At 40.2% G+C, this 23,719-nt stretch overlaps 1 protein-coding gene across 1 annotated transcript in view; it reads left to right on the top strand.

Annotated features, from left to right (window-relative positions):
* The window catches only part of SYT1 (synaptotagmin I), a 93,924-nt gene extending 74,258 nt beyond the window's left edge, over positions 1-19,666 (top strand). The window contains exons 7-8 of the mRNA XM_010189687.1: positions 13,561-13,694; positions 18,207-19,666. Of these exons, the coding sequence (XP_010187989.1) occupies positions 13,561-13,694; positions 18,207-18,413 (341 nt within the window). The 3' untranslated portion in view covers positions 18,414-19,666. The remainder of the gene's footprint in view (positions 1-13,560; positions 13,695-18,206) is intronic.
* The last annotated feature ends 4,053 nt before the right edge of the window (positions 19,667-23,719 follow it).

Genomic DNA, 23,719 nt, shown 5'->3' with positions numbered 1-23,719 from the left:
TTTACTCATTTAGCTGGAAGGCAAACGCGTTCCCTGTTGATTTCTCTCTGCTCAGCCAGGGGCTTTTGCTACTCGGTTTGATTCCTAATATGGTAGCGCCAGCAGATTTTGTCTGCCTTCCAGAGGGCTCCTCTCAGCTCCAGGAATGCAGCAGGGAAGGAGCCCTGCAGAGACTAACAAAGACAGTTGTTGCACTAAGACTAATAAAGACCAGAAAATGGGCTTCCCCACATGCACTGAAATTCCTGCTTTCACTGCTCTCTAAATCACGGCTTTTGTCTTACTTTATGGTAAGGCTATGAATTGTTTCCCATTACCCAGCTGAAATGGTCTCTCTTGATCACATCAGAAAACATATTTTTCAATAAGTTTGGAAAATGCCTACTCCATCACAATAAGGTTTTTTTTATTCTAGTGTATGGCTTTGAATGCATGCTGTTGCAGTATCAGTGGATTAATTGTAGCACAGAGGAATAATATGTTACGGGAATTGAAAAAAATGTCCCCTTTTGTTTTGTTTTTCTTACCTGTCTGATTCAATACACTCCACTCCTCAGTGCTCTGAAATATCTGCTGCCCATTAGGGAAGGAAACTGATTTTCTATATTATTTTTTTCCTTTTAATAAAGTGTTCTTCAGGTAATAAGCTCTCAAACTCACCAAATCTAGAAATGGCCTTTGCTGGTGGCTTACCAAAATCCAAAGGATTAAGTTCCTCCACCAAGCCAGGTCTCTAAAAGGTTAATATGGAGTTGGAAATTAATTTCATTCCAAAATACAGAACAATAGTGTGCAGTGACATGACTTTGTGATAAGCATTTGTTAAAGCTAAATCCTCCCTAAGCCCTGCAATTGTTTTCCTTTGTGCTAATGGCAAGCTAACCAGAGGCGCTCCCTCTCTCTCTCCCCCCCCATCTTTCACTCTCTTTCCTGAGGGTATCAGAAAGGCAAGTTTATTGTTTGCTAAATCTGGCTTCTTTTTTTTAATTAAAACCTCAGTTCTCCCTAGGTCATTCTTTTTAACATTTGTGATCTTCATTTCTGACAATTTTTTGTCTTTCTGAAATCCACGAATGTAATAATATTACTTGCTGATTGCCATTACTGGCATGTACATTAAACAAAAAGAATTTACATTTTTCTTCTTGCTGTTGAGTGACTGTCTTGACATTGTTCACAGGCAAAAAAAAAGAGGCTTATTGTCACCTAAGTACTGACTAGTGCAGGGAAATGTTCAACAGGAGTTCCCAGAGGAAAGCTGAAGCCTGGGACTCCAGGTGAATGGGTTGCTTCACATTCTTACCAGTGATTTTTAGCAGGAGTAGGTGCCTTTGAAAATGGACCCATCTACAACTTCAAATACATAATATATTTGAAAATCTATTCTAAATGTGGCAAACATTGCTTGAAAACAGTATTACTTTTCGAGCTTAGTTTCACTGAAATTATTTATATTCTCTGTTATACACAAGTACTGCCTTGGCTCGGAAGCAGTGTCATCCACCTTTCCTTTACTGTGGTTTCAATCTATCAATTCCAAATAAAAACACTTACCAATTTCACTTCTCTGTCATCTTCTTCCTCCTCCTCCTCATCTAATAACCACAAACACTCAGGCTTGTCTTTTCAAATATTCCTACTTTGAATTCCAAAGAGCCAAAGGGTTTCTGAAATCCATATGTGCTTTTTGGATTCCTGGGTTATTTGATTTTATTGCAGATCACGATCCCTTGACCAGACTACGTCAAAATCTTGTTTCAGTGGAGTAGCGCACAGAAATATGCTGAGCTGCCCAGATTCAATCTGGTTTGTCAGTGAAGCACAAGATCAGATTGCACCACCACTTTTGTACCAAATTGGATATCTGCTGTATAAATTTGTAGTAGGTATCCAAGCTGAAAATTATCATGTACCTTTGGATGTCTGATAGGTTGCATCGCGTTTGACTGCCTTTTAAGCTAAAGTGTACAGTAAATGCTGAACGTGTCAGTCAAATATCCATTTGTGCCATTAAATGGCTGGGACAATTTGAAGAAGAATTTGGGTAGACTGGGACATTAGCTATTGGTTGTGTTATCAGAAATACTTCCATCTTTCACTTAATGATGCCATTTGTCAAGTTGTCTGTCTTCTTATCCTATAGCAGGACTAATGTTCTTGGCAGCGGAATGTTCTTACTGCAGATGCTGTTGGCCTTGAACACTTGTTCTTTAGTCTACCTTGAATGTTAGCCCTTGAATACCTCTTGGTCTTGTTCTTTTTTGTAACTTGTCTGGGGTAAACAAACAAGGTAAGTTGTTAGTTCTACTAAGGACTAAAGCACTTCCGTAACTCTTCAGTGGGCATAATCTAGATGGTACTCTTGTCTAAGTAAGAATTTGCCTTAAGTTTCAGGTCACTGCTTCTCATTATGTGGAATTGACAGGAATGTGAACAGGCATGCAGCCTCCCAGACGTTCCTCTGCAAGTACTCAAGTTAAAAATCTGACCTTCAGGCTTTTCAAAACTATTTTTTTTTGTGATACTGCAAAATAGGATTTCACTCAGCTGTCATCTTTAAGAACAGATATAATGTAGCTGAACTCAGCTGAAACTGCTGGTAAATTTAGCCTACGTCGTAACTTCTTGTGCTGAGATTGAGATGAGGAGGTTGCCCATCTCAAGAAAAATCTGCTTTTGATCTTCTTTTCCTTACTGTGGCTAAATTTAATCCAAAACAAAGCCAGTCTTCCCAACTGGTGTTGGGAAACACCATCCTGAATGGCCACTTCCACTCCCAGAGCAGATGCGGTTCTTGACTTGCAGTACTGCAGGGGTCTTCTCCTCACCGCCAGGAAGCACATCAGCTGGGCTTGTCCATGGCCTTTGCTCTAAGCAGAGAGTAGCGAAAGGTTCCATGTGGCCTCTGTGTCTAAACGGGCACAAATAAACAACTGTATCACGGGTTGCATTAGATTTCACATATGGGATTGGTGGTGTATGTGTTGAATCATAGAATGTGTTGGTTTGGAAGGGACCTTAAAAAATCATCTAGTCTAAAACCCCTGCAGTAAGCAGGGACATCTTTAACTAGATCAGGCTGCTCAGAGCCCCATCAGGACTGACCTTGAATATCTCCAGGGATGAGACCTCCACCACCTCTCTGGGCAACCTGTTCCAGTGCTTCTGGACCTTCTAAATCCAAATATACCCTGCTCTAGCTTAAAACCATTGCCCCTTGTCCTGTAGCTACACACCCTTGTAAAATGTTCCTCCCCAGCTTTCTTGTAAACCCCCTTCAGGTACTGGAAGGTCAATATAGATCTCCTTGGAGCCTTCTCTTCTCCAGGCTGAACAATCCCAACTCTCTCAACCTGTCCTCATAGGAGAGGTGCTCCAGCCCTCTGAGCATCTTTGTGGCCCTCCTCTGGACCCACTCCAACAGCTCCATGTCCTTATATTGGGGGCTCCAGAGCTGGACGCTGTACTCCAGGTGGGGTCTCGCCAGAGCAGAGTAGAGGGGCACAATCACCCCTCTTGATCTGCTGGCCACGCTGAGGCACTGAACACACTAAAATGAGGTGCCATGGATACCCTACATGAATACCCAGAATAGTTTCCAAAATCCTGCTTAACAGACATGGAGTGTGTTGGGAAGCAGGAGAGGTGGGGAGAAAGAGAGCCATTAAGTATTTTCTCCAAGTAATTCTGAATGCATGTTTTGTAGGCTGAAAGCAGGACTGCAATCATGGAGTTACCTCCTTCCATTTGTATTTTTTCCTTAAAGCTCAAATCTGAAAGAAAAATAACAAAAACAGAATGAGAACTGATATTTATATAAGGATACACTTCTCAGGTAGAAAAAGCACTAGGAGTATTATTTCAAATTGAGACTGAAAACCAGATGCTGATGGACTCCCTTTATATGCATCCACTGATGAATGAAATGTAGTTTGAAACTCTTGATATGCTCTAAAAATAAATATCAACCTGATAAAGCATAAATAGCATTGGTTTCTGAGCTGCAAAGAGTTTGGGTCAGGCTGCTTTACTGGTAGTCATTGATGTTGTAAGACTATTTTTTTAATTCCTTCTGTACTGCAGCGTTCCTGCAGTATTAGCTCTCAGTGCTATTTCTAGTTCAATCATCTGAATCCAAAAACGTGTCTCTTTCATGTTGTCTAAGACTGAAAGCTTACCTGAATGAGAAAAGCCATTTATAAAGTAGAAGCAATAGGTTTTTATTTAAAATGTCAGAATTATTTTGCAGCATATTGATTTGCATTTTTGTGGTGACTCATTTATATGAGCTAAGGTAATTGGGTGTTTCCTACCCTTTCTATCATATCTAGAAAAAACATCCTGCTGCTTTGCTTCAGTTTTTCCTGTCCTTTGCTTCTCCTCTCCATTCACCTGACATTATTTTGGACTGTGGGGGTATGAAATACACCATCACAACTGGGTTTGCTGCATTTGAAAAAAACTCTCACACATAAACAACATTGTAATTCAGCATTTTTTATGTGAGGCAGCCTTTATCACTGCCTTTGTCTTCTTTTGAATGTGTGGCTTCTAACCTTCTGGAGGAGGGGATGCAGGTTACCCTTAAGCAGGGTATATTAGCTTTTTTCCATGTAAAAACAATCACAACAGAGTGGTACCATGCTGGTGTGCAGTCAAGCTATAAAATCTCACTGTGGTAATGCTGACATGAAGAGTCTGTAGCATGAAATGTATATTCTTGCTACAGTAAATTGCTAATACGCTAGTTAGACCAGTTTTTGTTTTTAATAGCATTTCTCTATGTTTCAGGGTTGAGTGATTCCTTTGAATGAGTACTACCACTAACTCTGATGTGATTTACTTTATTACCCAGTAATACTGGAACTCCTATCTGTCCCCTGTGCAGTTTGAAATTAGGACTTGTTTTGCCTCACAGCTGCTATGTTTGCATTTTTCGGGTTTTGTGATGGGTTTTTGGGGAGGAGGGGAGTAACCAAAAGAGGAATATGTTTGTTATCAGTCAGCAGTTTATGAAGGAAAAAAAATTGTGTGGACTGTTTTCAGAGAAAGAAAAGGGACATGGAAGGTTGCTTCCTACTGCACCACAGTGTCCATGACATCTGTCCTAGGTAAAGGTCTCTCAGTGCTTGGCAAAAATATTCCTTTTGAATAGGTATCATCTATACTTCTTTCTGACTGGCATTACTTCCTTTCAGTTAGTTCTTTCTATGAGCACAGCCTTTCACTACATGAAATAAATCCCTCTTTTTGCTTTATTCCAGTTATTTTTGTGAGTCTGCCCTCGTCCTTGTCTCTGTGTGGAATGGTAGTTTTCCTTGGGATGCTCATCCAAGCTATTTAAGCCTGGAAGCACAAAGAAACATCACAATGCAAACAGATATTCTTGACTTTGTAAAATCCCCCTGGGTTTCTTTCAGTCAAGTTCCCTAAAATCTTGATGGTCGCACCACCACCCAGCAGCACCACCTACCAGGATTCCTAAAGTAGGTGCCTTTCCACCATCAGCCAGGACACAGGCAAATTGCTACATGCAGTAAATATCTACAGGAGCAGAGGCTGAAAGATGAAGATCACATAAGCAAGGTGGACAAGGGCACTCAGAGAAAGGAGGCCAGCCTTTGCTGCACTGAGTAATTGAAAGGAACAAAACAATACGTTCTTCTCAGCAGAGCAGACTGAGAACCTGTTTCTCATGTCTTACAACATTGTAAGTTCAGATCTCTTCAGCCAACAGAGAGGTCTGAAGAACAATTCCTAAGTCAGCAATTAGCAGTTTAACAACTTGGCAACCACCAAAAGAGAGGAGTGAAGAGAAAAAGCCAGTGTTTAATTGCTTTATTTTGTAAAGCAAAACAGATAAACCCAAAAGCCCCTAAGCTAGCACAGCTGTAGGAAAACAGTGGAGACCTGAAAAGGTGACGTGTAAATCCTGTTCATCACACTTTTTCCAGGCATGTTAAGGCAGCTCTCCACCCAGGTGTCTGGCCCTTCCAAATCCCCGGCCTTTGCCACCTGATGCTGCTCATATGACTGCTTTTTCAGCCTGGTTTTTGAACAGCATGTGCCTCAGAGTGAGGTAGGGCGGCTCTGCCTCCTTCCCAAATATTGATACTCCTCTCTGCATGCCCTTGTTAGATAGACAGCCAGCACAGATCTGGAGGACTTCAAGGTACTCACTAACAGGCCAGTGCAGTACATCATTATGTACCCAGCTCCTGCTGTTTTCTGCTAAAACATCCCACATGGTCTGCTCTTTAACCTTGGGTTGTTTGGGTTTTTCTGTATTGTGGGCTTCTGCCTCTCTCTCCACTCTTCTGCCTGTCATTATTCCTCAGTCACTGTGTATTCCCCCTCCCTCCTCCTCAGTTCACTTGAGGACACTATTTTGAATCTCTCTAAGCCTCTATGTATTATCTTCTGGTATTTTCGGCACCACCAATTTAATAAATACAAATTTAATTATTTTTTCTCTATATCATCAAAAGGCATTACATGAATTCAGACTCAACAGTCTGCTGGAATTTGCTGCCTGAAGTATTCCCAGTTTGCTTTGGTTTCTGACTGAATTCCTGTACTGGAGAGTCTGCCTGTATCAGCAGCCTCGATTAATACCTTTCCACCATTTGATGTTAGTGCCTCCCTCATCTTAGTAGCTATTGTTTTCTTTCTATTTGTATACAAACATGACCTACTACAATATGCTTTTTAATTTCTGTATTTGTTATCCAAGATTGCACCTGCCCTTCTCCAGCATGTTAAAGTTTTAAAATGCCATGCTGTCTTTCCTTCTCCTAACTACATTCAAGTTTCATGAGCAGTCAGTTCCTCCCCTTTTGGTGCAAATACAGGGGAGCAAGGTTTACTGCTTTGATGCTCGTAATTTCCGTGTAATCACATTTATGAAGTGCTTGGTTGAGTTGTTTTGCTTTTCCACAAGACTATTCTGTGTTTACTCACAGCCAAAACTCAAGGTGCATTTTCCTGTTAGTTCAACCCACATTTGCTGTGCTTTATGAAGCTATTTGTTTTGCCTGTGTGTAACTATGCTGAAATGAACTGCTTGGATGCAACAGAGACGGATCAGCTGCCCTTGCTCTGGCAGTAAACTTCATCATAATCTCATAAGCACTGTTGTGCTGCTTTTAAATAAGAGTTTTGACGGCTTCTTTTTTTTTTTTTTTCAGTTTTCTGCTACTTTCCCCATCTGGCGCTGTAGCGTTTGTTGTTGTGTTCCAGTTGGAAGCACTGTGGGTGGAATTGCAGACTCAAGTGCTGGCTGAATAGCCCTGAGGCCACTGTGAACATTTCTGTTTCCACAGTCACCTCTATGTGTTCAGCTGGGTTGGGATTCTCGGGTGAGGGGGTCCTTGGCTCACTGTCGGTTTTACAGCACCTCCTCCTTCTCAAGGTTCCCTGGTTCTCCAAATTCAGTGTTTCAATAGCAACTTGATGTTCAAGCAACTGCGTTGCTGCATTCTCCAGTTAACTTTTTTTTGTTATAGGTAGACTATCATTAGTTCTTATAAATGCCAACTCCTTGTTCTCCACTATAAATGGATTATTGGACTCTATTATTCCTATGAGAATCTGTCTAATACTATTGAACATGAAGTTACAAATGTTTTCATTTATAAATTATCCAGTCTTACAGCATCTTCTTTTGAAGATGCTGATGGAAATATGTAATCCAAAGTCATCTTAACTTGATACATTATGACATATAATATGAGCAAGAAAGGGCCTGATGGGCATTGTACACTGTGTGCGCGTGTGCTGCATCTGGAGCAATTCACTCATGGGGCATAGCTAGACATTAGCAAGTGTAATACGAGTCTTCTTAATTAAACTGTTTGCAGCTATCAGGGCTGTTCTGGCAGTCCATCTGGACTGCTTGTAATTTCTCAACACCATTCATGGCCAGTATGCTACTGGGTGGTGTTGGGAGGATCTCCCAAGCACACTGCTCGATCCTCAGGCCACTTATGAAAGTGATTTTTAAAAGTGTTTTGCTGGAGTCAGTACTGGCTATACAGGAATCTACAGCAAATACTTTTCTGCCCACCGTTCCCTTGTGTATTGATCAAGTATTGGCTACAGCTAAAGATTTGGTCCATAACATCAAGTAATCTACAGCCCAGTGGGGTTATGGAAGCTATGATGAGGTCCCAAGTAGCTAAATATGAACATTAGCTGAGGAGTGGACATTATGTAACAAATGAACTTTTTTTAAAATAGAAGAAAAAACAGCAAACCCTCTATTTTATTCCAAGGGGATTGTCTCTAACGAGAATGTTTTGTAATACATGGAGACATCAGCTGCTCCATAAAAATAATGTCCCAACCTTAATTTGCTCATTTGTGGAGGAAAGTAGAAGACCCAACAGCTTGTCTCAGTGAATATAAACTATAACTTTTATGCAATCTAGAATGTACTATAGCACTTGCACTCTTTCTTAGTAATTGTACCTTAGATTGTTTCTTCCCCAGATAATACATTTTTCCCCTCTGGCTTTCCTTCCCATTTGAAGCTTTCTGTTCATCTGAAAAATACTAGTTTAGACAATCCAGGCACAATATCACTCTAAACTCATTATTTCAGAGACTTTAATTGGCCCCTCTCATCCATACATGAATAAACAGAAGTTAAAAAAAAAAGGCAAATTATCCATGGCCCGGACGCCACAGGCATCATGTGAATCATCCCCCTCTTGGGAGAGAAGAGTTTATGTGCCCACGGAGGGAGCATGTCCCATGATCCTTGGGAAAAATCAGCAAATCCATGGGAACTCCCAGGAAAGTTCATGCTGTTTTGCTCTGCTCTCGGGACCCTGCTGCTTTCCATAGTGCAGCTGTGTCGCCTGCCGCTCTCCAAAAGCAGAAGCAAGTGTGCAGGTACTGGTGATGCTCTCAGCCTTCATCCCTGGCACAACCTCTATAGAAAATCAAGTTGTTTGCTGTATAAAATTGCTCTTCTTCCCCCTGCCACTCTGGAAAGCCAAAAAAGCTTTGTCTGAAGGGTGTTTGCACAGAATAGGAACAGGTTAGGGTGTGATATTGAATCTAGCACTGCCTCTGCTCCTGTCTAAGGCTCTGGCTTGGCCTTTCCTTGGCTTTCCACCCTGCTGCACTGTTGCAGGATGAGAGTGATTATGGTTCTTTAGCATGGAACTAACGATCCACCCTGCGAGTCACTTCTGTCCTGACCGTGCTTTCTGAGCCTTTTATAAGGCTGCATTTCCAAACCTGATTTTCTTCAGTTATTGGATCAATTGCCGAGCTCTTCAGGAACTCGTTCTGCTTCCTGGAATGGAGACTCTCCTGTCTGCTGACACCTTTGCTCTGAATGTCAGTGATGTGTGCCTTGGCACGGGTTTGGCATAAATTTTCTTCTGATGGGGAAGAACATGCTAATTAGCAGCCAGTTATCCTGAACATTTTGAAGACAAAAATTCAGCTGGAGGCAGTTCTGGCACTGTATTTCTTCTCGGTTTCTGCATTTGAGTTGAGAACATCTTCTTACTACAGTGTTTTGTCATGTGAAACTTTATTCAGCTTGTATCTATGATTAGTTTGTACTGGCTCAATTTTTTTACTATTAATCATGTTAGGCTTATGCAAGGCTTGCAGAGGGTTTTCTTTGATCCCACCGCACAGAGCAGTGTGGGATTTTTTTCTTTAGACTGTTATGCTCCCCCTTCCTGCAGGCTCAGGTCTGTGATTGCACACCCAGTCAAGTCCAGTGTTATCCCTTTTTCATAATTTTTCGAATTTGTCAAATTTCTAGGCACTTGCTTTTCGTATTTTGATTAGGTTACAGAAGCCTTACAAATATTTGTCAAAGTTTGGCACCAGCAGTATGTTTGCATTCAGAATAAACCGCTTTAGTAAAACCATTCGAAGAGGAGCACTGTGTTGACACTTTTCTGCTGAAGATCCATGCAGTTGGAAATTTTTGTGTGGAATTCTCTCCTGCCAAGGCGGAAAATGATTTTTCATTAACTACTGATCCTCGTAACAAATATTTCATCTTAAAATCCACTGACAAGCAGTCATTCTCAAGTTCCACTTTTTTATCAGATATTGTAATTAGCCACAAATTTATTCTTCTGAGTTGCAGTATTTTCTTTCAGCTGTAAATTTGCTTTTTTAAAGCCTCCAATAATGAAGTGCATCTTGCCTACAACATGATGATGATGAACTAGTCATTATTTTAAGAGGATTCTAGTTGTATATATAAGCTTCACAGTCCAAATGACTCCAGAAGTCTTTACCTGCTATTACATACCATTTCAATTATCCTTTAAATAATGTATTGGCATCTTACTGCAAATGTCAGGAAAACAAAATGTGTCAGCCAGTCCCCCAGTGCTTTTAAAGCTGTTCAGCCAGCCTCCCTTGAGATGTTGTTGTTAAATCTACAATGCACAATTAGTTATGAATTTCACATCTTTTTAGCATTCATGGCTAGAGCGTTAATGAGGGAATAAATAGCAGAATTTTATTTAATCCCACATGTTGCTTAACATGAATTGTTAAGCAAGAGGACACACAGCCATTCTATCCCCTTTGGCGAAGGGACATCCCCAGTGCTCTGGATGCAACATCCCTTCTTCCAGATAGATGGGCAAGGTCCATCCACAGATACCTGTGGATGTGATGTGGCTCTAAGTCCCTGTTTACCTCAAAGCAATAAAACTTGAGGAAAAAACAGAGTGATGTTCACCTCTTCTATCTTGAAATCTCTTCAGTGTGTCTGATTACGTGAAAGAAAATAGGCTGTCTTCTATCAGTGGACAGAAATAAATATTTTGGGGTGCAATTTATTTGATCAAAGAGAGATATTTACTCTGGAATGAGATAACTATCCAGAAAAGATATAAAGAAAAGTTCTTATATATTTTCATTGGTGTCAGATGTAGACGTTTCTACTTGGTCAAAAGAATTCTGCCCCTTATGCCCAGGCTATGCACTTAACAGACAATTTATCATTGCTAGGCCATAATATCAGTCCTGTCATCCTTACTAGTCTTTCTTATTAAGTAAGACTATTTGCATATTAAAGTATTACTCAACATGAGTAATGGTGCCAGCACTGAGGTTATGTTGCAAGTAGAGAGAAGAGATGTTTCCATTGGCACTAAACCTCATCTTGGAAAAAATCACTGGAGACTGACACTTCCCAGAAGTTCTGCTTTCTTTTGATTATCCTCCCTTCTTCTAATAATTGACTCAAAGCAGTTCAGCTTCTGTTATTTGTTGAAACAGAGTCTGTCTTTTTCAGAGATTTATTAATTGAGTCATGAGATAACCTGTGCTTGGGTATCAGGTTGTCTGTATAGATTGCAAGCAAATAAATTACTGGAGAGTTGAGGGAGTTAGGGATAATGGCATGAGATACGGGAGAGCATAACTGAAGATAATGCAGTGGTGGAGGTGGTCATATATGGGACACAGAAGAATGAAGAGAGGGGAAAACTGGGTAAGACCAGGATATATTCAAGAAATAGGAAGTGGATGTGTAGTCTAATGAGGAGAAGCTCAGTTACTTGAGCTGGATACCCGTTCTGATCAGCAGTGGTTTTGTGATGACTAAACTTATTTAATACTTTCCTCTGAAACTAGAAAAGTGGGAACATGAATTCAGTTAGGTGACACTCAATTTGTTTGTGGTTTGGCATGACAATTTTACACTTAGAAGAAAAAAAAATAGGATATTGTATCATATGATGTGTCCTCTTCTGTGCTCAGTTTGGGACCTCTGCCACTGACAGTTCTGTGCTACCATGGCAATCCGGTTCCACTGGGATCTTTCCTACTAAAAACCTGGCATTTGTCTGAGCCTAGCTCAAATCCCCAGAGAGACAAACATGAAAAAATAAACCACAGAGAGCTAGCTTCTGGGCCTTGTCTCATGACCTTGAGTTATTTGGGGTCAGATTTTGCTTCAATACCAGCACGAAGATAGAAAATCTAGAAGGTAAATAGAAGCAAATCACATGAAGTGAATGTACATGTAGACCACAAGCATTCACATACACTTGAGTTCTAGGTTAAAATCTAGTTAAACTCCAAAATATGAAATGTTTATCAAGATAGGAATATATCTGCATCACTATATAAATCATTACTATATGCTTCCTTATGGGCATATGAATAATCATCAAATCTATGTATATTGTCTGTGCACAAGCACAGGTCAGTAAAAGATTGACTTATATCAACTGCATTTATTTTAATAGAATTCTTCAGTTCTAATCCACTTAATAATAATGTATTACTGCACTGTTTAGCCTCCCAGCTCACTCTAGTTACTCAAATTATATTTTAACAGCATCTTATCTCCCTTCCATATCTTAACACTCTGCCAATGGCTTCTTGACTACTGAACTTTCTTACTATCTATTAGCTATACCTAAACCATCATTTTCCATGTCAAAACAATTGGGCATTCAGCATGGAGCCTCAGCAAATATAGTAAGGTAGATTACATTTTCTCAGTTATCATCTAATGTTGAAGAAGTCCAGATTTACCTGTTTTCCACCTTCAAAACCCTGTATGCAGTGATGTTGAACTCAGTATTTAAAAAGAAATAGAACCCTGTTGGATTTTTGTGAGCATTTCTGTTCCTCACATACATTGTGCAGCCAAAAGGAACCCTTGCAACCCCCTGTCTAGCCTCAAGCATAAACCTACCCAGATTTAATTTCTGTTTGAACTTGAGTCTTTTGAGGGAGAAGGAATCTTAACCCTCTGTAACAGAGTGTTCACCACAGACACTGAGGGGCTACTCCAGCAGCTTCAGTAGTCTTACTACTAAAGTATCTGCCTATTTCTAAGTTAGGATTTGTCTAGTTCCTTCTCACAGCCATTGGATTTTATTATACCCTTGTCTACTGGCTTGAAGAGTCCGCTACCAAAATTGTGCTCCCTTCAGAGGTACTGTAGACAGTGATCACATCATAGTGACTGTCCCAAACTCCTAGGTCTTCCACAGCAAAGCATATTTTGACTGTAGCAGAATGCAATTACTCTTCTCGGCGCTCCAAGCATGAATTTCATTGCAGAGTCATAAAGCATGGCTTGCTCATAGTGATAATATTTAATTTCAGTGTTAATTTGTCATTCTTCCGTAGCCCCATCCTTTTCTCAGGAGAGAAAGGAGAAGCCCATTCAGGCTCTCTTAATTTTTGCCACAGATGACTTGTGGCTGGCAGGCGCTTTGTATTACTGCCCTGTTGCCAAGAAATTTTGGCAGTAAATAATTATGTTAAAGTAAAAATGTTTCCAGGATGGTTATTGAGCTTCAGAGTTAGGTGAGAATTTACCCCTCCCTCGCAGTGTTAAGGAGATAATGCAATAAATGTTTTGTACCTTTTTCCATTGGAAACACTTTGCAATCATACTGGCGTTTCTCTATAGTGGAAATTAGGACTTTGTTTAAATGCAAGCTGTTTGTTGCTAAAGATTTTTATTTTTCTTACTGAGTCTTCAATCTCAGGGATTAAAATCTGTAGATAATGCGTTGCTTAGCTCTACTTCTTCTCTTGATTACGTAGATCCCTATGTGAAGATCCATCTGATGCAGAACGGTAAGAGGCTGAAGAAGAAAAAGACTACAATTAAAAAGAACACTCTGAATCCCTACTACAATGAGTCTTTCAGCTTTGAAGTACCATTCGAGCAAATTCAGGTAATGTCAAACAGTGTTTTGTCTTCCCTATGCATTCCATTTCTCAGCCCTTATAAATATTTAACAGGAATCTTGTTAATTATCACGTGTGCATGCCTTCATTAGCACCTGGGTGTCTGCCCTGTGCTACATGAGATGAGTGTGACTGCTTCAAGAGAGAGATTATAAAATGCACAGTACTTATGAAGCTTTGATTCATCAGTGAGAAATGGATAACTGACATTTTCTGTTAACAGAAATGGATTTTGACAAAAAAAAAATCCACAGGGAGGTAGCAAAGGAATGTGCTAGGAAAAAAAAGTACAGAGATAAAAGAAAAGGCTTATCTAGCAATTTTCCCCAAATTATCAGGCACATTTGTGTTCCCTGTGCATTTATCGGTCCTGTTTGTTGAAGGTACTGCAGCATCCCTCTTAAGTGAAACACATGCATAATTCAGTCAGTTTCTTTCAGTTATACACCACACCATGAAAACATTTTTGGTGATTCCTATGTTCCTTGGAAAAAGAAATCTGAGAATCTCAGGGGTCAGTACTGCAGTGCCTGTTTTCTTGGCACCTCAAGGGAGCTCCAGCAGTTCTCTAGGTGCTACTCCTCGAGAGAGTTCAGTGCCTAAAATTAGGGGCCTCAGAGGTCAGCATAGTGAGCTGGAAGTCACCTATATGGAAAATACCAGGACAAGGCATCATGACATTTTTTTGGGGGACTCAGTTACCTGCCTTTGGGCTACTGGGAAGCAAATCATCTGTCACTCATGGGAGTGAGATTTAATGTCTTCTGATGTTAACTAGCTTTTTTTCACAAGAGAGGTCTTCTTAACCATCTCAGAAGGCATCTCAGGGCAGGGGAAACCTGCATCCAATTCACTCCCCTCCATAAGTGAATTTCTTTAATGTCTTAAGCAAATACTCTTGTCACCTCTGCCTATAGCTTGTGCTGGGAGTGCAACATCATTTCTGCATTAATAATAACTATATGTTTGGCCACAGAGCATAAGATCATCTGTTTGTTGGGTGGTTTGCTTGGAAATGGAGTGGCTTTGGTCTCTGGTCTGATTTAGGTAATGTAAACCACATAAAGATCGGTTGGTACAGGCCACCTCCATTTCCTTTTATCCTTTACTATTAGTGTTAAACCATTTTGTTCTTTTGCTCACTTGTTAGAGCATTCATCGGCTTCTAAGAGATCTCTAAGTAGGAGTTAGGTGCATTGCTTCTATGAGGCTTTAAATAGTTTGGGCCAAATTTGGAGCCAAAAGACACTGCCAGGAAAAAAACCCAGGCAATAGGGACACACAGACACCTCTTGATTAGATGAGAGCATGTTATAGGGTTTGAGCCTCTGTGTCTTGGATTTTGATAGCAACTATACTGGAGAGAAGCCCAGGAGCCAAGGCCTACATTTCAACTAACACTATGTGCTTGGCTTTTATGATCTTGGTACCCACAAAGATAATAAAACCTAGACAGGGTGAGGCAGTAGGAATAGTAACTTGGATGTATGACTAGCCCATTTAGGAGTTTCTTCATGCCCCACAGCGTGTACTGGTGTCTGTGGACTCTGGGAATCAAAAAGGAGGAAATCCTGTGGGGCCTAATTCCCATTGATTTTAATGAAAGCTAGTCTGTCTGTTTGTGAAAAATCTCATAACAAGCATCAAAGACCCAGAGGCAAAAAAAAAATCAATCAAATCGAGCCTTTCTGGCAATTTGGGCACCGAATGTCTTGATTTCCAAATAGGGACAGGACTGGGGAACTGAATTGGGCACATTATCAAGCTACTTGGCTATTTTGTCTTCTAATCCCAAGTCAGTTTTGTAAGGTGGATATAGACCCTTTAAAAGCAGTTTAGTATTTTGCACTTTTTTGATAAGTTTATTAGAATGACTTTATAGCTATTTACTTCAATATATAGCCTCAATTAAAAAATCTGTAATTATGGACTTTGGTCATATGCCAATGTATTTTGTAGTTATAAAAGACTATAATTAGAGATTATTTCATTACAGTTACGGAAGTGATTTCATCATTAGCAAAGCACATTTTAAATGTTATTTAGACTTAATGGGGTAAGAATCACTGTGACTTTTGGGTAATTTATGTAAAAGCCAGTAAGCAAACTTTCACAATCAAATAAAAAATAATGATTATACATATTTCATGATGGTTAGAGAGGAAAAACAAGGGAGATCATGAAGGGTAAGCAGCTCAATAGCAGCACACCTATCTAGCTTAAAATAGGCCAAACATTAACATTTTCAAAAACTAAATAGTGAATATGAGTTCTGGCTCTTAAGGGGAAGAAAGTCTTGAAAGGTAGTGGAAGAAAACCATGAGGAAGTCAAATTCTGTTGCTACAGACAGAGCAAGCATGTGTTTTGCTGTTTTCAAGACAGATAGTCTCTGTAGGTGGCAGCATCTCCAGGCCCTTTCAGTTCAAAGAGTGCCTAATCGTAATGAAACTGCTAATCCAAGTGTTTATTAGCAAAGGTGGTGCTTTCTACTAGCACCTGTTGGGTTTTGCAGTGCAGGTCTTCCTTTGATACATGGTATAAAGGCAAAGAGATGCTCGCATTTCTCTGTAGGTTTAAGCCAGAGTTCATGAGGTGAAAATAATTTCAGAGTTAATCATCTGAGCTAGCTGTTCTTACATCTTTACTGAGCCAGGAAAAGGCCCTTTTGTTTACCATGCTCATTGTTGTCTTATGATTAACACCAAAAAAAAGCCAATAGTAACTACCCCCAAGCTTCTAGGTAGAGCAAGCAACTTCTTTTTATACTGTAAAATAATAGTCTCACGCTTACTTTTTATATCTGTGATTGTACCACGCATCTAAAACGTAAATGTTCATTTGGGGAGGTACCATCAACATTAAAAGTGAGTATATTGGAAACAGCAACACTGAAATGTGATTTTTTGGCATCTAGAAATACTTGCTTCAGGATATTGCCTTTTATCATGAGTGCTCTGGGGAGAGAGAGTGTTGAGTTTGATGTACACTTTTGTCATCAGCAACTATATAAATACTTTAGTGCCTGTTGGCATCATCTTTTTCTCTGGCTCAGTGAATTGTACAGTCTTGTAAGGGTATGGACTCTATAAAATAGACCACATGAGTCTGGTGTTGCTTAAAAGTGTTAGTTACTTTTAAAAGATAAGCACTGAAACTAATCATTCCAGTAAGAAATCCAGATTGTACATTGTACAAGCCTTAAATTTAAAAAACCTGATGCTTGAGAATAAAAGATATTTCTGGAAGAAATATGTTTCAGGGCCTTTCTTCTTACAGGTCAGGAAACTCACACTGGAATGAGGGGCTGTGTGTATTTACCATGGGCTGGAAAGGAATCAAGACAAGAACTGTATGCTCATCTTCAAAAATAAAGCTCCCTAAGGAGAAGTATTTACAGTTTAGTAAAATCAGCCCAAGGCTGTTAATGTCTTAAGTGCTACTGGGGAAGAACACCACTCCACTGAAGGAACAGCTGTTCTGACAAATATTAATGACCTGATGGAGAGGAATGTGGGCATGTGCATGCAAGTGCATACGCAAATGCCTGGCTTGAACATCACCTCCCAGTGTGCCCCAGTTGAAGTGAATGGGAAATTGTCTACCAGCTGTGACAGATGGGCCCGTGCAGATTTTGTGGGAGTAGGTGAGCCCTGTTTGCCAGAGGTCACCATTCCTACAGCAGAAGTGGCACTTCAACACCGGCTCAATCACAGGCAGCACCGGTGTGTCAGAGCCCCAAGACAGGGGGGTATTTATATTTCTTTCCAGCTCCCCTGAACACGCAGCTGGTTTTCTTGGCTCCTGTATAAACTTATATAATACACACAGTATATACATACTTAGATGTGGGCATGCAAACACACACATGCAGATGAGTCCACATGCATATATGTATATAGCAACTGCAAGGCTGTCTTCTGAATTTATCTGAAAATAACTGATTAGCATGCTGGATGGATGGGTAAGAGTTGTTTAGCAGCAGAAAAGCAATTAATAGAATTATGACATTGCAAACATTAACTTGGAGTAGAACCATATCTGAATTTTAGCTATTTTTTACTTATTTACTTAAAGAATAGTGATGTGTTCAATTGCACTACTTTTGACTTAGCTTACCTTAAGATCTCACTTTTAGCCCTACAGACTTCTAGCAGTCTGATTCTTCATTAACAACAACAAAATAATCCATAGGTTGTTAATCTGTTAAAGGAAAAAAGTCAACCTCAATTCCCATATGAAGCTCTTTGATGAAACGGGGCAAATTTCAAGTCAGCAGGGGGGTTGTGAACTTCATTTTATTTGGAAGGCTCACAAGAAGCAAAGACAAAAGTTTTTAATTTTTTTTTTTGCTGGGAGAACCTACTCTGGCTGCCACACACTGACCCCTCTTCATGTACATGGAGTCCCCACTGGCATTGTCTGTCCCAAGATTTATCCATGCCCACCTTCTCCTTGCTATAACAGTCACTGGTCTTTCTCTCTCTCTCTCTCATTGTAGAAAGTGCAAATTGTTGTGACTGTTTTGGACTATGACAAGATTGGCAAGAACGATGCCATCGGGAAAGTCTTTGTGGGCTACAACAGCACCGGCGCAGAGCTGCGGCATTGGTCAGACATGCTGGCCAACCCTCGGCGGCCCATCGCACAGTGGCACACTTTACAGCCTGAGGAGGAGGTAGATGCCATGCTGGCAGTCAAGAAGTAAATTAAATTCAATTAAATTATGAAGAAGAAAAAGAAGAAGAAGAAGAAGAAGCCTTTCTGCATTTGCCCACATAGTGCTCTTTAGTCAGTATCTGTAAATACCTCAGTAATATGGGTCCTTTCATTTCCAGCCATGTGTTCCTGACACAGATCAGTTGTACTTTTAAATTCCCATTTTAATTTGCACAAATTTAAATGTAGAGAGCCCTCTAAAGGCGCTTCATTTCACCACTGCCCCCCCCAGATCTACTCTTCTTTTAAGCAATATGATGTGTAGATAGAGCATGACAGAAATTATTTATTGTATCACACAGTTGTATATATACACCAGTATGCTGAGAATTTATTTCTAGTTTGTGTATTTGTATGTTGTAAGCGTTTCCTAATCTGTGTATATCTAGATGTTTTTAATAAGATGTTCTATTTTAAATTATGTAAATTGACTGAGATATAGGAGAGCTGATAATATATTATAGGGTAACTATTGTATCGTCTGCATTCCAGAAAAAAAAAAAATTCCAACTTGTAAGGCACTAGTAGTGTTACACTGACATCTTAAAGGACAACTTAAATCTGAGCTTTCAACCGGACCATCCTAATGACACGCTACGCGTCCACAGTGAATCTTGGAGGGGCAAATCCAATTGGGTAGACTTCTTTCACAGGCAACTTAGCATGATCTGAGCAGCTCCATGGCTGACCTCAAGGAGACGTAGCCAGAAGCCAGGATATAATTTTTTTGTATATATTCCAAAGCAAACACATAACAGACTGAAATGGCTTTAGATTGAAAGTTGAGGAAGCAGTTCCATAGGAGGCAACGCTGTCAGCTAACACACAAAGTAAGAGCGTTGCAGAGGTTGTGCAGGGAGGGGGGGAAGGGAGGGGGGAGACGCAGCAGTAGCGAAATGCTGCCATGAAAACAGGAGTAGCTCTCCATTATCACCTTTATACAAAATTTGCATACTGTGAATTCCATCCACGATTTCACATTATAATGAGTTTGCACATTAGACTTTGTAACAAAATATTTTATTATACTAACTCAGATTAGAAGGAATGCAGAATATTTTTTAGACACAGCCGTGTGAGTTTATTATACAAAATAGTTTCATGGTAAACAGACAGTATTGTAATCCCATCAGAAGATGACAAAATTTAGCCATAGTTCTAAATGCACTTCAAAGTAAGCCAAAAGAGAACAGCTAGTGACCTTTTATATACTATTTATACTTAAGTTTTAATTTGTCCTTTAAAAAAAAAAAGTGAAAACAAAGAACAAGTTCTAGAAAAACTGAAGCAACCTCTTCTGTATACTAGATGCTCGTTTCAGGAGGAGTTTTTAAATGTTTTCAATGTTATTATGTAGTAAATGGCACTATTATGAAGCTATTAGTCATTCCATAAGAGTCTTGAAAGACTGCTCTGTGTATCACTGTGACTGCCGTGTGTGCTTAGAAATGTAGTTTTCTCAGTGGATAGCAATCAATTTATTCCGTAGTGATATTGTAATAATACTGCCATTCCCTTCTACTGCACTGCCGAAGGAACGCATAGCACAAGCAGTTCTAGTTATTACGGACCAATTTAGAACTGAAGAGCTATGCAGGGGACAAGGATGCTATATTGAATGGGATGACCACGCAGCATTTTGTCAAGCCCTGTGCAATACTCAACATTTCCACCCTCCCTCGCCCTCGCCCCCCGCTGCTTTACTGTAGATAGTCATCTTATGGCTAGCCAGCATGTCATCTCAGCTTGTACCATCTCATCAAGTCATTTAGGGCATCACTTCTATCTCATATACCGTCCTTCGAGGCCCCTTGCTTACCTTTCCAAGCTGTGAATATATTTATAATGCTTTGAAGAGTTCATTATTTTCAGCAATGCAAGCAACCCCAGAAATGTGGAAATGCTATACCTTTTGGAGGGAGGCATGAGAATTGACCATTAGGGTTCTTAGCAACTGCGCCTAACAGAAATTACTGAAAACTAAAAGCAAAGATGAATATAATGAGAGAACTGTGTACTGAAACCTAAACCCCACCGCAGTGCAGCCATGGCCAACCACCAGTGAGTTCAGTACACTAGGGTTAAAAGAAGCAGGAGAGAAGTGGGAGGAGAATAAAAGTCCGGATCTCTCTCCACCTCCAAAAGTGAGAGTAGCAAGACCCATTTTTTTTTCTTTTTTACACGAAACATGGAAAAAACACAAGTGAGACATTTTCTGACAGAGACAGGCGCATACATGCAAAGCATCAAGCTGGAATACTTTAAAATCTTAAGGACCAAACACCACCAAAGAGAAAAAGTAGAGAGTCAGCTTTCCAGCGTAAGAGCTTCATGGTCTCCAACTTTCAGTTGTTCATTCAGGATAGGTGCAGGTTCAAACTGCCAGGACTAACTCGTCATGTTAAGGTATTCTTAATGCTTTCTCTTCCTACACTGCCAGACTGACCGTCACCCTAGAGCTGATCTGTAAGGCACAATGATTCTCAGAGACTGAACCTGCCGTGTGACCAAGATGACATTTCATCCTCAAAGAAGCCACATGTACCTTTCTGACAAAGCTGTGTGAAGTATTAGAATCTGATGCTGTAGAAAGATCCTAGTTGCCTTTGTGTATATTTACTGCCTGCTTGAGTGTTTCTCTGTGTGGGTTTTCTCTGTATCTTGTAGAAATGTTTGGGGTGTTTTATCCTGCCATATCGCTCGTGGCCCGCGAGCTGACAACTTTAGCCGTATTTTACCTTCATTTTTGATGAGGTGGTTTATATTTTGTTTCACTTTGTGTAGTGACTTCCCACAGTAGAGTTTTCCAATTGTCGTTAAAAATAACATACATATTACACAGATATTCAATAAAAATGTTTTATTTCCTGTTGATGTTCTAGTGTTTCTCTTTTGATCTAAAATTTTGGAAAGACATTTCCCTCTAGGACTTCAGCACAGTCATAAACTTCAGAGTATTGCAAGTGTAATAGCACAGCACTTTTTGAGGGGCTGTGAAAAGCTGCTTTCATCAGTGTGGTCTGCTGTAAGATAGTCACAGCCAGCAGTGCTCCAGTAGATGAATTCTCCACCTCTAGATGAACTATTACCCTGCTTTCCCAAGGAGACTGATAATTTATCTTCAAAAACAACATTCTCTGACAAAACATGGACTAGTTTCTATGCCATGGCAAAGACTCCAAGTAGTTACCTACACATCAGTAGTCTTCAAGCCAGTTGTGTTAGAGCCATGGTTCAAGTTTTCATTTGGAGAGAGAAGGTATACTTTAACTTTACATTCATGAGCTACTTCTAAGCTGGCCATAAAATCAAGCCTCTTGTAGACTAAAGATCATTAAATAAGACCTTAAACTGTATAGCGTGGGGAGAGGAAGAAGGTGTGAGAGGAAGTAAATCCACAAATGAAAAAACATTATGCTATGAAACAATTTAAGTTCCTAAGCATATAAGGAGAAACAGCTCAAAAATAAAACAAACCAAAATGCACCCCAAACCTATAACCATATTTGTTTGATGTAACCATTTTCCACAGCAATCCCCCTCACCTTTGCTTTTACCTCCTCTGAAAAGAAATAGGCCCAGTCCTTTCGGGAACCACACTGTGGCAGTTATGCATATGCACCAGTTTAACCACATCTGTTGCTTACACAAGGCCTTACTAAGAGTTAGAGCTCAGTGCAAGGGTTTTCAGGGTTGATCCTTTTCCCTGTTCCCACTGCTCTCTTCTCCCAGCTACTTTTTTTTTACAGAGTCAGTAAGTACCAAATGGACTGATGCCACTCTCAGGGAGCAGGAGCAGGCCAACATCCCCTGGTGGGCCTGGTGACTTGGGGAGCATTAACTCTTACAAAATGGAATGACTGGAGCCTGTGGCTTTACAGATCTGCTGTGAGGTGATGCCTGCTTGGTCTGCAGGAGCTGAGGTAACACTCCTGGGGTGCAATGTAGTTCCCCATAGATACAAACAGGTACCATTTTATGGAGGTATGAGATGCTCTTGCTCCTTTCTTCACCATCTAAGCCATTGCATGACCAGGCACGTACTTCCCTAGGAGAAGTAGTTTGCTTAAGAGCAGATCCAAACCTATCCAAGTCAATAAATAAAAACAGTTTGATCCAGGTTCTATATGAATCAGCTGGGGGTTTTTTTCAGATCTTGAGAATACCAAAATGACATCTTTGTCAATCAAAACCAGTTCTTCCAACAGGGCTAATCAGTTAAAGTCAGTCGTTACAACTAATGTAAGGAAAAATGCTTCATATAATAGCTGTTATACTAAGTAAAAAGTTACCAATTTTATTCAGCTCATTTAACCCCTAATCAACTGTCAAGGAAAACATTCTTCCCAGCTGACAGACTGTTACCAAAGCAAAGGATCTACATCTCTCAATCTCTATTCACATCATGAGTCAATGAAAGTTAATTGCCTGTTAGTTATGCAAAGCAAGAATTAGAACATTTTATTTTCTGATTACTCTAACAGTCAATTCCCTTATTTCTTTATACATTAGCATTTTCACTTCAGGCTGCCAGTTTAGTATCTTATACACATACTGTCCCGCTTTTCAGAACATATATACATCTACCAAATTCATGTCCCTATTTTCAGTGTCACCTCAGACACTGTTGTTCATCCAGACATTAAAGTAAGTATGGGAAAGGAGTTTTCTGTACATACCACAACAATTTTTACCCAGTCTTAGTTACATGTATCTTAAATGCAGTAAATTCCAGTTCTGTTTAATATCTTTATCAATGATATGGACAAGGAGATCAAGTGCACTCTCAGTAAGTTTGCAGATGGTACCAAGTGGGAGTGTTGATCTGCCTGAGAGTAGGAGGACTCTAAAGAGGGATCTGGACAGGCTGGATCGATGGGCTGAGACCAATTGCATGAGGTTTAACAAGGCTAAGTGTTGGATCTTGCACTTGGGTCACAACAACCCCATACAATGCTACAGGATTGGAGATGAGTGGCTGGAAAGCTGCTTGCTAGAGAGTGATCTGGGGGTGCTGGTTGACAGCCAACTGAATATGAGCCAGCAGTGTGCTCAGGTGGCCAAGAAGGCCAATGGCATCCTGGCTTATATCAGGAGTAGTGTGGCCAGCAGGAGCAGGGAAGTGATCTTTCCCCTGTACTTGGCACCAGTGAGGCCACACCTTGAATACTGTCTTCACTTTTGGGCCCCTCACTATAAGAAAGACATTGAGGCACTGGAGCACATCCAAAGAAAGACAGCAAAGTTAGTGAAGGGCCTAGAGTACAAGTCTTATGAGGAGCAGCTGAGGGAGCT

This window comes from Mesitornis unicolor, unplaced genomic scaffold (genome assembly GCF_000695765.1).
Source record: "Mesitornis unicolor isolate BGI_N332 unplaced genomic scaffold, ASM69576v1 scaffold11270, whole genome shotgun sequence".
NCBI lineage: Eukaryota > Metazoa > Chordata > Aves > Mesitornithiformes > Mesitornithidae > Mesitornis > Mesitornis unicolor.
This window is presented reverse-complemented; position numbering and strand designations above follow the sequence as displayed.